The 13,069-nt window shown below is 47.5% G+C and overlaps 1 protein-coding gene across 4 annotated transcripts in view; it reads left to right on the top strand.

Annotated features, from left to right (window-relative positions):
• The first annotated feature begins 422 nt into the window (after positions 1 to 422).
• DRC1 (dynein regulatory complex subunit 1) overlaps positions 423 to 13,069 on the top strand; it is a 34,356-nt gene continuing 21,709 nt past the window's right edge. For 2 of the 4 annotated variants that reach the window (XR_013961468.1, XM_080684847.1), the window contains exons 1-7: positions 453 to 632; positions 2,675 to 2,762; positions 6,747 to 6,859; positions 9,371 to 9,554; positions 10,046 to 10,183; positions 11,111 to 11,197; positions 12,032 to 12,154. Coding sequence is in view for 3 of the 4 variants with exons in the window: in XM_080684847.1 (XP_080540973.1) it covers positions 478 to 632; positions 2,675 to 2,762; positions 6,747 to 6,859; positions 9,371 to 9,554; positions 10,046 to 10,183; positions 11,111 to 11,197; positions 12,032 to 12,154 (888 nt within the window). In the remaining variant the exon portion in view is untranslated. Of the gene's footprint in view, positions 633 to 2,082; positions 2,147 to 2,674; positions 2,763 to 6,746; positions 6,860 to 9,370; positions 9,555 to 10,045; positions 10,184 to 11,110; positions 11,198 to 12,031; positions 12,155 to 13,069 lie in introns of those variants that run through there. The other 2 variants (XM_080684845.1, XM_080684846.1) reach the window with 2 other exon arrangements.

Raw genomic sequence — 13,069 nt, 5'->3', positions numbered from 1 at the left:
ATGCACAATGTAGGAGCTCAAAAATGAATAGATGATGAATAGATGGGTGCAATATACTTCAGTTCAAACTTTCCAGTGAGGCAATAAGCTCCGAGTGGACCTATCATAAGGTAGCTTCTATGAGGAAAGGACCATGCCCATGAGGTGCTCAATAATATTTGATGAATATGATTTTGAGGAATAGCCATTTGGTGATGAATGAATGATGAGTTAGTCATGAGGGTCAGTAAACCAAACCTTGGTCCAGCTCTTCAGTCTATCAATCTGTGCTAATATGACTGGTCCTTTGTAGAGAGGAATAATAAGCCCAAAGCTGGGACACCCGGTCTGAACGGCGGTGGGCGGGGCCTGAGCTGCGCACTCAATCGCCTCCAGCGGCGGGTCAGGTGACTGCTTTACCCTGGCAACGACGTGTTGTTAGCAACCGGCAGCGGTCCAGCGTTGGTCCCCGCCGAGCTGCCTTGGGGAGGCACCGCCATGAATCCGCCGGTACCCCTGGGGATTTTGGAGGATAAGGAGGAGGAACATTTAGCCACTCAGGTTCTCGGACCCTCGATCAATTCGGATAATCCTCAGGAGCGGATCCAGGCCCGGCGCCTCCGCATCGCAGCGCGCCTGGATGCCCGGAGACGGTGAGCAGGGGGCTGGGCTGGCCGTGGAAAAGCGCCTCGGGTGTTCCGGAGGCAATGCAGGGAGGTGGGGGGGCCTAGGTGTGCGGTGCTGCCAGGGCAGGAGCCCCCTGCAGTGAGGGGCTGGAGTGCCCCAAGGGTGAGAGGGCCCTTAAAATTTTTTTAAATGTATTTATTGATTTTAGAGAGAGAGAGGAAGGAAGGGAGGGAGAACATCTCTTTTTCCAACTATTGATGCATTCATTGATCGATATTTTTTTGTGTCTTGACCAGGGATCAAACCGGCAACCTTGGCATATCTGAACATATCTTAACCAACTGAGCTACCCGGCCAGGGCAGAGGGCCTTGTTTCTTGATAGAAAACTTTCATTCCAGAAAGTTCAAGCAAAGTATGGGATATTAAAACATTGAACACACTAATAAAGTTAAAAACAGAAATAACAATCCTTTCAATGCTTTCATTGGGAGCCGGTGCAACCGGCACTGTGGTCAATACACTGAAATGCAGGCGATCCAGGCCCTGCCCTGGAGGTCTGTCTCCCCTCCCCTCCCAGCCTGCCTGCCTTCCCCAAGTACCCATCCAGTGGGCCTCAGCTACCGCTTCTGCTGGTCTCAGCGCCTCAACTGCTTGTGTGACCCACGCTCATACCTGAAGTATCTGAGGCTGAGAGCCTTATTCCTTCCGGGCCAGGGTTGCCCCACCCATCCGTTCACAGACACAGTGGACTGTCCTAGAGGGTAGAAGAAGAGGCGCCAGCAGCCCCTGAATTCCTGAGCACCCTCCCTGCCTGTGTAACAGCATCATACCTCGTCCTGTGGTCAGGGTCAGCTGCCCCAGTAAGATGATGACTTCCCTTCTTGTCTGCTGGCCATTGGACACAAGCAGCCAAAGTCGTGTGGCTGCGTTCCAACAAAACTTTAATTACTGGGCACTGAAACGTGAATCTCATATAATGTTTGTGTCCCAAAATTTCCTTTATATTTCATCTTTCTCCCCCTAAATTAATACACTTTGTTTCTTTTAGAGCAGTTTTAGGTTTACAGAAAAATCAACTGGAAGGTACAGAGTATTCTCATATACCTTCTGCCCCACACATGCATAACTTCTCCCACTAGCACATCCCCCGCCAGAGTGGTACCTTTGTTACAATTGATGAACCTCATGGACATGTCATTGTCAGCCAAAGTCCGTACTTCCCATTGTGATTCACTCTTGGTGTTCTGTGGATTTTGACAACTATATAATGACAAGTATCCACTAGTACAGTATTGTACAGAATGGTTTCACTGTGTTCTGCCTATTCACCCTCATTTAAAAAAAAAACACCTCTTAAAAATGTAAAAACTATTCTTCACTTGTGAGCCATACAGAAACAGGCGGGTCAGATTTGTACCATAGGCCATAGTGTGCCAACCCTGATGTGACGAATCACTGCGATGTTCTGTGGGATATCTGGATGGTTCTGGCCTATTCAGACTATATTTTGACAGAGATCAGGAGAATTAACATTGCCCTGTGAGTATGAATAGGTATTATTGTCAACCTTCTAAAACCTTTCTAGTCTGATAGGAAATAATGATATCTCACAGGGTTTTCAATTTCATTTCTCTGCTTATATGTGAAGTGGAACATATTTTTAACTGTCTATTTGCCATTTGTATTTCTCCCATGAGTTGCCTGTTCACATTCTTTGCCAATTTTTCTATTTGGTATATTGTCTTTTTTAATATTGATTTGAAGGAGGCTTTTCTATTTTATGGCGAGCAAAGTTTTTTCAAATATCTTTTACCAGTTTATCCTTTGACTTTCAAGGATAAAATTAAAAAATGTTAGGAAGTAAAACCTTTCAACTTTTTTTTCTAACTTTGGCTTTATTCTCTCTCCTTTATATGCTTATAGGGTTTTATGATTATGTTTTTTATATCTAAATTATTAACCATATGGAAAGCATTTTTGTATGTGGTATGAATTCCCATGGAACATTTGCATATAGAACTTAAATACTAGAAATAACTTCAGTTTCTCTGTTCTTTTCCATCACAGGGAAGCGCTTGGAGAATATTTAGATGGGAAGAAGGAGAGTGAGGAAGATCAAAGCAAGAGCTATAAACAGAAAGAAGAAAGCAGACTGGTATGAATTGGGTAGCAAATGGGTCCTGACAGTCCCGTGAGACTAGATAGCGAGGTGTGATGTCACGGTTTTTGTATTTAGTTATTTTATTTATTTATTTTTTAATCCTCACCCAAGGATATTTTCCCACTGATTTTCAGAGAGAGTGAAGAGAAAGGGAAAGACAGATAGAAACATCAGTGTGAGAGAGAGACATTGATTGGTTGCCTCCTGCATGCGCCTCGGCCAGAGCCCAGACCGGGGAGGAGCCTGCAGTCGAGGTACGTGCCCTTGACGGGAATCGAACCCAGGACCTTTTGGTCTGCTGACTGCTGCTCTATCCATTGAGCCAAACCGGCTAGAGCGGTTTTTGTATTTAGACTAGAAGAAACTCAGTAGGGATGAAATCTCAGTAGAGATCCTATTTCCTGTTTCTAGACAGAACTGAATTGGAATCTTTCCCATTTGGGAGCTCTCTACGAGTGAGCTTTCATATTCAAGTTTCTTGGGTTGATGCTGCCTCTTCTTTGCTCATACACTTTTAATGGCATTCACTGTACATAGGGTAAAGTCCAAATAATTTAAACTGGCATTCAAGAGCTTGTGTAGTCTGTTTCCATCTTAACTTTGCAATCTTCTCTCCCATTGTTAACCTAATTGGGCCTTCCACCTTGGCGAGGCCCATCACTTGCTTACCTCCAGTGGCTTTGTTCTTTCTGCTCTGTGCCTTTGACCATCTGGAATGCCAAGCTCCTCCCCTCTCCTCTTCTTGCCTCTTCTCTCCCTTTTCTCCCCTCCTGTCTCCAGGGTACCTTCCCAGACTTTTACTTACCATCTAAGTCCCAGCCCTTCTATGAGTTCCTCTGCAAGCCAGGCTGACCTCCTTTAATTCATTTCCTTTTGGATAGTTTTCTGCCCTGTATGAATTTTCAAATCACTGTGTGTGCATGCAGTGTCTGCAATAAAATTGTAAGCTCTAGCCCAGCTGGCTCAGTGGTTAAGCTGTGACCTATGAACCAGGAGGTCACACTTCCATCCCAGGTCAGGGCACATGCCCGGGTTGTGGGCTCGATCCCCAGTGTGGGTTGTGCAGGAGGCAGCCAATCAATGATTCTCTCTCATCATTGATCTCTCTCTCTCTCTCTCTCTCTCTCTCTCTCTCTCACCTTTCTCTCTGAAATAAATAAAAATATATTTTAAATATTGTAAGCTCTATGAGAGTAAGAGCCTCTTTACCTGTGGAGTAGCTCATGGCCTGTACCCGGTAAACACTAAAAAGAAAATCATCAACTGCTCTCCCTGGTAATGGCAGGGCTCCTGGGATATTTAATAAAGGACTTGGAACAAGTCGTTTTTGTTGCTGGAGAAATAGAAACGCCAGTTCAAAACAGCAAGCCAGACCTAGCAAAGTGCCACGTTTAGTTAATTGTGAAGTGAACTGCATAGACAGTGATCCTGTAGGAAATGAGATATGGGGAATGGCTCACTAAGCTGGCCGGGTCAGGGAAGGTTATGTTTACCTATATAATCATATCATCTGAAAATGAGTTTAATCTCTTCCTGTTTAACATTTATACCTTTTAACGAGACGCCTGAAACCTATATCATTTTATTAACTAACGTCACCCCAATAAATTCAATGAAAAATTTAAAAATATTCACACCTTTTATTTCTTTCTCTGGCCTTGTTGCGCCAGACAGGCCCCCCAGCCTGTTAGAGAGAGGTGGTGAGGAGGAGGCTCCCGTGTCTTGCTCTGGCTTCCCTCTGAGTGCACCCCCGCAAGTGGACTTGCCTCAGGTTCATTCAGAGCCCAAGTCCCCCTTTAGATCACTCTCTGTGTGCCACAGAACCACACGTTCCCTGCCCAAAGGGTTCTGGGCCTGCTTTCAAGCCTGCACGAGACTTCTCCCAGGGTCTGTCCTGCTCAGGGCAGATGAGGCCACTATTGTGCAACCTTTAGGCCTGATGGATGACAAGGGTTCTAGACGGAGCTTGGATATGGTCTGGGAAATCCACATGCCTGCATGTGAAGCCTTGAGTGGTGTAGGACAGCGGTGGGTGGGACAAGAATGGGGTGGACTGTAGGCTGGGGGCCAGAGACTGGCTCTCCCTTAGCCACCAAGTTCTGGGTGGAACTTCTAAATTGTTATGAAGGTGTTGAGGTAGGAGGAAAGAGCATATTTTATGAACTGTTTATAACACTGAGTTATAATTTCTAAATATTTAGATATATGGTATGTGGACCTCCATTTAAATTCTTCTCCTGGGTCTCAAAAATGTTAGGGGTGTGTGTGTTGGTCTGTTGGTGACTAACATTTTCAATTTTACTTTTGAGACTTAAGTACTTGATTTGGAAATTTCTGATGTTTGCATTGTCTGAGTAGAAAATAGGAAATTGCACTGAACTACAGTAATTGCTCAAAATTACTTCCTTATGCATGTAAAACCATTTTGGTACAAGCGATAAAAAAGTCAGGCATTTAAAAAAGTCAGCAGTACCCAAGATATCTGGGTTTAAGGTCTGTTTTATATTTATTTGACCTGCATTTCAAAATTTCTATAGACTAGCAAGATGAAATAGAGTCTCTGATCATTTCAATGACTTCTTGAGGTAAAGATATTTATAGGTTCCAGGTTCCAAAATGATTTGAGAGTTGGAGAATTTTTAAGTTCCAAAACAGACTTGGAAAACCTTAGGCATAACATAAGGATACCTGAACTTTTTGGTGAAATTATGACATCACAAAAACGCCAGGAGTGAAGATACTGCATGTGGAATTTACAAGGAGGGATTAGAAGGGGCGGTACCAATAGCAAAATTCCTGAGCCCATTAAGGGAGAGGGTAGTGCAGCCAGCTACGGTTCTCTCCTGTATTAGGGCCCCTGTAAAAAAGATCCCACGTAACATTAGCTTACGTGAGGTGGAGGCTTATTTTTCTGCCTCACGTAATAGTCCAGGGCTGAAATGGGGGTTCCTCCAGGTCGGGCCCACCTCCTTCTGCCCTTCATGTGCTCCTCGTATCGTACTTTAGCACCACACTCCAGCCTGGGGGAGGGGACACAGGGCCGGCCTGCAGAAGGTGCACCTTTGCCCTTCAGTTCAGAAGGGACACATATCTGTTCTGCTTATGTGCTATTGATCAGGCCGTTCTAACTGCAAGGGAGTTTGGGAGATGTGTCTATTTTAGGAGATCAAATGCCCAGCTAAAATGTGGGTGTTCGATTACTAAAAGAAGAGAGGAAATGGACTGGGGAGGACAGCTGTGATTGTCTGCCTCACCTCCCCAGCTGAGAGTCTCAGAAAGGATCCCGGCAGTGTCAGCCACTTGGAGGTCCACTGGGGAAAGGATATGTACTCAGAGTGCATGCCAGCGTGCTGGTTGGCTGGTCCCTGCTCTGAGAAGGAATTCAAGTTCATCCAGAATTGCAGAGTGCTATGAGATTGTAAGCTGCAACATCACAGCACAAATGTCATGATGGAAACAGGCTGCTACATAGATGGTGTTATTAAAAGTCTTAAGGTAAAAAAAATGTAAAATTAAAAAAAATTAAAAAAAGAATTTAAAGAAAAGGAGAAAAACAAAAAAGAAAAGTCTTAAGTGGCTTTTGATTCCAGTTTTGGTGCATAGAAGAGTTACCAACAGTTGTGCAATTTTTAAAAAAATATATATTTTATTGATTTTTTACAGAGAGGAAGGGAGAGGGATAGAGAGTTAGAAACATCGATGAGAGAGAAACATCGATCAGCTGCCTCCTGCACACCTCCTACTGGGGATGTGCCCGCAACCAAGGTACATGCCCTTGACTGGAATCGAACCTGGGACCCTTGAGTCCACAGGCCGATGCTCTATCCACTGAGCCAAACCGGTTAGGGCCAGTTGTGCAATTTTATACATTATTTTAAAGTTTTATAAACGTATATATTCCTTATCAAGTTTTATAAATTTTGTAAATATATAAGTTCTTTATAAAGTGTTCTAACATTATAAGTTCTTTGTTTTCAGAAATTGGCTAAACTGCTGCTCTACGGCACCGAGTTGGTGACAAATATCCAGGTGGCTACCGACATCAGAGAGATCCACCGGAGGGTTGAGGAAGAGGAGCTGAAGCGTCAGAGGTGAGGAGCCCCTGCTCGGGAGCCTGGTGGATGTGGAGATGTCTCCTTTGTGGGTCCCTAAGTTCTCCCCAATTGCTGGAAAGCGGCTTTGTCAAACTCAGTCTAGTAAAATCCTCTTCCCTCCCTCTGACTCCCCCCTTCCTCCTCCTTTTCTCAAGTCTTACATTCCTGGTGATGCACCAAGCTGTGTGGATGCGAAAAGGAGTGAACCCAGACTCTGGTCTTGATGTCTAGTCCACATAGACGTGGAAACACCCAACCGTGATTTGTGTTCAAGTGAAGGTTAAGTGTAAAGAGCTGTGGAAACAGAGATGAGGAGGCCTCTGATTCTCTCTGGAGAGACTGTAGAGGAAGCTCTCCAGGCAAAGTGACACCCGAGTTGGGCTGTACAGGATGAGTGGGAAGTGAGGAGTGGGTACTGAGGCCGAGGGAACAGCTTGTGCAGAGGCATAGGTCACATGACATGCTTGGGAACGGCATGATCGGGAAGGACGAATGGCAGGGGGTTAGGGGATGAGAAGAGATGAGGCTAAGAAGGTCAGGTGGGCTGACCATGAGAATGACCAGACCCAGGAACAGCTCCGTGTCATGGACAATGTAGCAGGTGTTAAAGAATAGCAAAGGCTCCGCATCTGAAGCATAGAGGGTCAGAGGGATCTCGGGGACTCAGGCAGACCTTCAGCTCCAGTCCTTGGCAGGAAGGCTGCTGTGCACACCCATCTTCCCAGGTCTCAGGGTGCCTAGCAATCTGTAGTTCAATGAGAAGAGCAACCAGCGGACCATTTTAGCCCATCTCGGCGTATTCATACACAGTATGATTTTAACAACAACGGATTTAGTTGTTCAGCGTAAGTAGTTCCCCCACTGACAACTTCACCGCCTTTATTATAATAATAAAATTGGTGATTTTATTCTGGAAACTTCCCACTGCCTGTCGTGGGCTGTACCAGGAACGGCACTGGCCGATCCCCAGCAGGGTCAGCTTGGGAAAGGCCCCGCGTGCCAGACTAAGGGGTTAGGTTTCTTCCTGGAGCCACTGAGGAGAAATGGAAGCATTTAAGTGGCAGAGTTACAAGATAAATGTGGATTTTAGAAAGATGACCTGATGGCTGTTCCTCATTTTTTGAAGAAGAAATTCAATTGGATTCATATGTGTGTGTGCTTAGCTTTACTAAGTGTCCTAGCTTGGAAGGTGGGAAGAAGAAAGGGGATCACAAGATGATTAAGTTGTGATTTCTGTCCTTAGGGGGGTTTGCACACTTGTTTGGAGACAGTCTCATAGACATGCAGTCTGTTAGAGTAGGGACTGGATCTCTGGCATATGCTCTAGACCAGTGGCTCTCAACCTTTCTAATGCCGCGACCCTTTAACACAGTTCCTCATGTTGTGGTGACCCCCAATCATAAAATTATTTTCGTTGCTACTTCATAACTGTAATTTTGCTACTGTTATGAATTGTAATGTAAATATCTGTGTTTTCCGATGGTCTTAGGTTGCAACCCACAGGTTGAGAGCCACTGCTGTAGAGCCTAAGACCATCGGAAAACACAGATATTTGCATTACGATTCATAACAGTAGCAAAATTACAGTTATGAAGTAGCAATGAAAATAATTTTATGGTTGGGGGTCACCACAACATGAGGAACTGTATTAAAGGGTCGTGGCATTAGAAAGGTTGAGAACCACTGCTCTAGACCAACGGTCGCCAACCGGTGGTCCACGGCCCACTGGTGGTCCGTGAGGTCCGAAAGGTTGGCGACCGCTGCTCTAGACCCTGTTCTCAGAAGGGGCCTCACATCTCAGCCCTAAGGCCTTCCTTCAATCCAGGCCCCTCCTCAGTATAACCCATCACATAGTTTCTTCGGAATTTCTGGGAAGACCATCGCTAGTTTCTATTGCTAATGTAGAGTTTTCCTATTTGTACATTCCACTGGACATTTGTTGGTAATTTGGCACTTGAGATCACAGTTGACAATGACAGTTATCACATGAGTAGCATTTGTTAAGTGGCCACTGTGCTGAGCATCATCTTATTTATCCTGATGACAGCCATGTGAAGGTGGGCATGGCCATCCTGTCCATTTTATGGATGAGGAAAACGGGGCTTGCCGAGGTCAAGCAACTTGTCGAAAGTTGAGCGTCAGTTGGTGGCAGAGCCAGGACTTGAACACAAGGCATGGAACTCCAGGGACCAAGTATTTAACTACTGTGCGTCACCATCTTACTCAGGAGTGGGTGACCAGTTGGCTCTTGATCCATATGTGCGTGTTTAGCTTTACTGTTGATACATTTTTGTTATGTGTCACTTTGTTTATTTGGTCTCACTCACTTACACTCAAGCATTAAACTAAAAGAAGATTTCTCAGAGTCTGGTTTGGTCTTGGGTGGGTGTATCTGGAGGTAGTGCCTGGTACCCAGCCCTGTTTTACAGAGTCTGGAGGACCCGCCTGCGCTGTGGGAAGGCAGCGTCGGAAGCTGAGCTGGCATGGCCTGCGTGTTTGTGTTTGCAGGCTTGAAAAACTGGAGAACGAAGTCAAGACCAGCCAGGACAAATTTGATGAAATCACCGCCAAGTGGGAGGAGGGCAAACACAAGAAAATTCCCCAGGAACTGTGGGAAATGCTCAACTCCCAGCAGGTGCACTGTGCAGGGCTGATAGAAGATAAGAACAAGCTTATCAGCGAGTTACAGCAGGCAAGAGCCCCGGGTCACTCAGTGCCAGCCTGGTGGGGTCAGCTGGGGTGTTTAATTGGGTTATTGGTTTGCTTCTCCTGAATGAAAAAACGTGGAGGCCTTACTTCAGGCCTCAGGATGCTGCACAGCGCAGGCGATCCACCTTAACCAGAGGAAAAAGCTGGGTAGTCATTGTAGAATGATTGGCTTCCTAACAGAAACCTGTATGTGTGTAGTTAAGGAGTGGAACTTAGTCTGCAGTGGGTATGTTCCCACAGTGGAGCCTGGACACTAATTGCTCCGCGGGCACCCCTGGGCTTTCGGGGACGTTGCAGCAGCAGGAATGGAGGCTTTGATCCTGGGCGGCCCCTTCAGAGCTGGGCCCTGCGCCAAGCCCGCCCCGCAGCGCCCCTGAAGCCACCTTCTCCTTGTGCAGCTGTGATGCCGAGTGGTCACAGATGCTGAGGAGGGGCGTCTCCGTTTGTGGCCAGCCTTGGACATATCTTTTCTAGGAGTTAAAAATAAAGGATGACCAGTACGTGAAGGACTTGAAGAAGCAGTCGGAAGACATCTGCGTGCTCCTGGAGCGGATGGAGGAGCAAGTGAAGACTGTGATGAAGACCTTCCGCCAGGAGCTCAACCACATCGAGGTGACGGGGTGCAAGGCCCGCTTTCCGCCCTGGGAGGAGGGCTGGTCTGTCCTCACCACCTAAGGAGGCGCTCAGGGTCTTGGTCCTCTGCTTCCTGTTTCTGCCCTGGGCTTCCATGGGTTTATTTACTCATTCAACACATATCCATCAAGCATCCACTGTTGCCAGGCACGGTGCCAGGGGCTGGGGATACGGCCATGGACAAACAAGGTCCTGGATGAAGCCTGTGCTCTGTAGGGGACACCTAGACAGCAAGCAGACACATTGCTAAACAAGTCACTTGACAGGTGGTGATAAGTGCTTTGAAAGAAGATGTAACTGGGTAAGGGTGAGAGGGTGGAGGAGGGAGCATAGTGTTGCATGACCGTTATGTATCTGATTTGTCTATGATGGTCAGGGATGAGGGATGGGAAAGGGCAATGCCAAACAGGACTCAGGAATCAGTACTTCGAAAGAAATACTAAATTGAAATAGAGACTCAGATCTTTCCACAGTGAGAGGGAACCAGGAGGAGGGGCCCCTCTCTCTTCGTAAGCTCCTCGTGAGCTCCATGCTGCCGTGGCTTCACGGGAACCCCAACCACAGCATGCACCAACCCTAGTCATGGCTGCATTGGATGCCAGGGTTTGCCCTGCGCCTGCCAACAAGGGCATTGGCCTCCCTCCGGCTCCCTGCCTCGGATACCGATTCAGCCCCAGGGCGGTTGGCACGTTTCCTCTCTAAACTTGTGCGAAGCACACGCTTCATAACATGAATTTCCACTCAGCTCCTTTGGCAGTCACTTGGCCCCGTGAACCTCGGCGTGTCTGCTTTGGATGTGTGTGCGGTTGGTGACAGGGCGCCTGCCTGTCAGCGGTGGGCTCTTTGGTACTGTGGCACCTGCCTCCTCCGAACGGGCACAAGAGCCCTTTTCCTTCTCGGTCGTAGAAAGCATTTGAGGTGGAGCGGCAGGAGCTCCTGTCCAGTAATAAGAAGAAATGGGAGCGGGCGCTGCAGGCTCACAACGCCAAAGAGGTAGGCGGGGGCGGGGAGGGATGGGGGTGTCACGGGTGGTCCGTGCAGGCTGGGTGATGTCTTGTGTGACGGAATAGCTGGCCCGGTGTAGCTTGGGAGGGTGGCCGTGGCGGACGGTCAGCACTGCTCTTCGTCCAGCAGTGTGGCCCCGCCGAGGGCCCTTTCCCCTGGTCGCGGGGCCACCTGGTGGCTCGCTGTGGTTTCCGTGGTCCTGCCGCTTTCTCCCGTTTCCTGGGCATCTCTCTCGGGTATTTTTGTGGCCCAAGAAAGCGCTTTAAGGCCCATTTTACAGGGTGCGGGGTTCTCACTTTGTTTCAGAAATGTAAGGCACCAAGAAATAACTTGACTAAGACTCAATGGATCCTTTTCCTCTTTTTAAAGAAATACAAACATCTGACTGTGGGGTCTGTGCTTAACTTCTCCCCCCACCCCCACTTTATTTTTCAGATACAGTTGACAGACACTATGATGTTAGTTTCAGGTGTACAGCACAGTGATTAGACATTTATATGCCTTGTGAGGTGGTCGCCCCGATAAGTCTAGTACCCCCTGGCACCACACATGAGTTATGACAAGGTTACTGACTGCTCCCTCCACGGTACTGGACATCCCCGTGTGCTTAATTTCCTACGGAGCATTCCTCTTGGGATTTCTGGAGTAAGGACCCCGTTAAGCAATTCAAAGCCTTGGGCACAGGGGCTTCTGAGGGCCCACAGATCCCTCGAGAGTCATGACATTTGCAGGCGTCCCCTGTGCCACACTCGTCAGGCCCCTGACGGACTGAGCCGGGACAGGGACGGGGCCTGACTTCCCCTCGTCTTCCTGTGCCTTCAGCTGGAGTATCTCATGAACCGCCTCAAGAAAGTCGAGGACTATGAGAAGCAGCTGAGCAAGCAGAGGATATGGGACTTCGAGGAGTACAACATGATTAAGATCAAGCTGGAGCAGGATGTGCAGGTACCACGCATGCCTCAGCCAGAGCAGGCGGAGAGCCCCTGGGAGCCCTCATCCTCGTCTGCCAGTGACATTCCAGAGTGGTCCGTTCAGCAGGTATTTCTTGCTGATCGGCTTTCTGTTGAATGGCCGCCTCTGAAGGCACTCACATACAGGATCCACGTGAAGACATGCTCTCTTCAGTAAACTAGGGGAGAGCTGCCACGATGCCTAAAGGGGTCTGGAAACCATGAACCGTGGGGAAGCACTGAGAGAATTGTACATTTTGGCCGAGCAGAGGGAAATGTCAGCTGTGTCCCAGGGCCGAAACTAGGCCAGTGGCCATCTAATGAGTGTCTTCCGTATTCCAGGCCGTGTAGGCAGTTTCTCTAATCCTTACATTAACACGAAAGGGAGAAATCACTAGCAGCATCTTCTATGCCCGAAAACTGAGGCTCCGAGACAAGGTCCTTATCGGGTAAATGGTATACCCGGGCCTCAAACCCCTTCTCTCTGGCTCGATAGCCTGTATCTGTGCCATTATTCCAAACAGCTCCCTGAATGGCGGTTGGACGTTGCTGTAGGCAGATTCTGACTCACCATCAGAACTATCCCATGTAGAAAAGGTTAGCCCTCAGAACAGAGTCCCAGATCTCAGAAAGGATTCCAAGGCGGAATGACCGTCTGTCTTCAGTGCTGGAGGGTCCCTGCAGTGGGGAGGAACTTAGACTTCCCCGTTTCTAAAGTTCTTTCCAAGTCTGGATTCTGTGTTTCAACATCAGTTTTAAAGAGTACGTGTGTGAGTACATTCAGATGCAATACGGTTTCATCTTACTATTCAAGCTCCGTCTATTCATTTCAGTCTCCGCTAGAAAAGCATGTTAGATGTCAGTTTTCCCACATAGCCTTTGGTAGCATTTTAGTTCTTACACTGCTTGT

The sequence above is a fragment of the Plecotus auritus genome, assembly GCF_963455305.1.
Source record: "Plecotus auritus genome assembly, chromosome: 8".
Taxonomy (NCBI): Eukaryota; Metazoa; Chordata; class Mammalia; order Chiroptera; family Vespertilionidae; genus Plecotus; species Plecotus auritus.
This window is presented reverse-complemented; position numbering and strand designations above follow the sequence as displayed.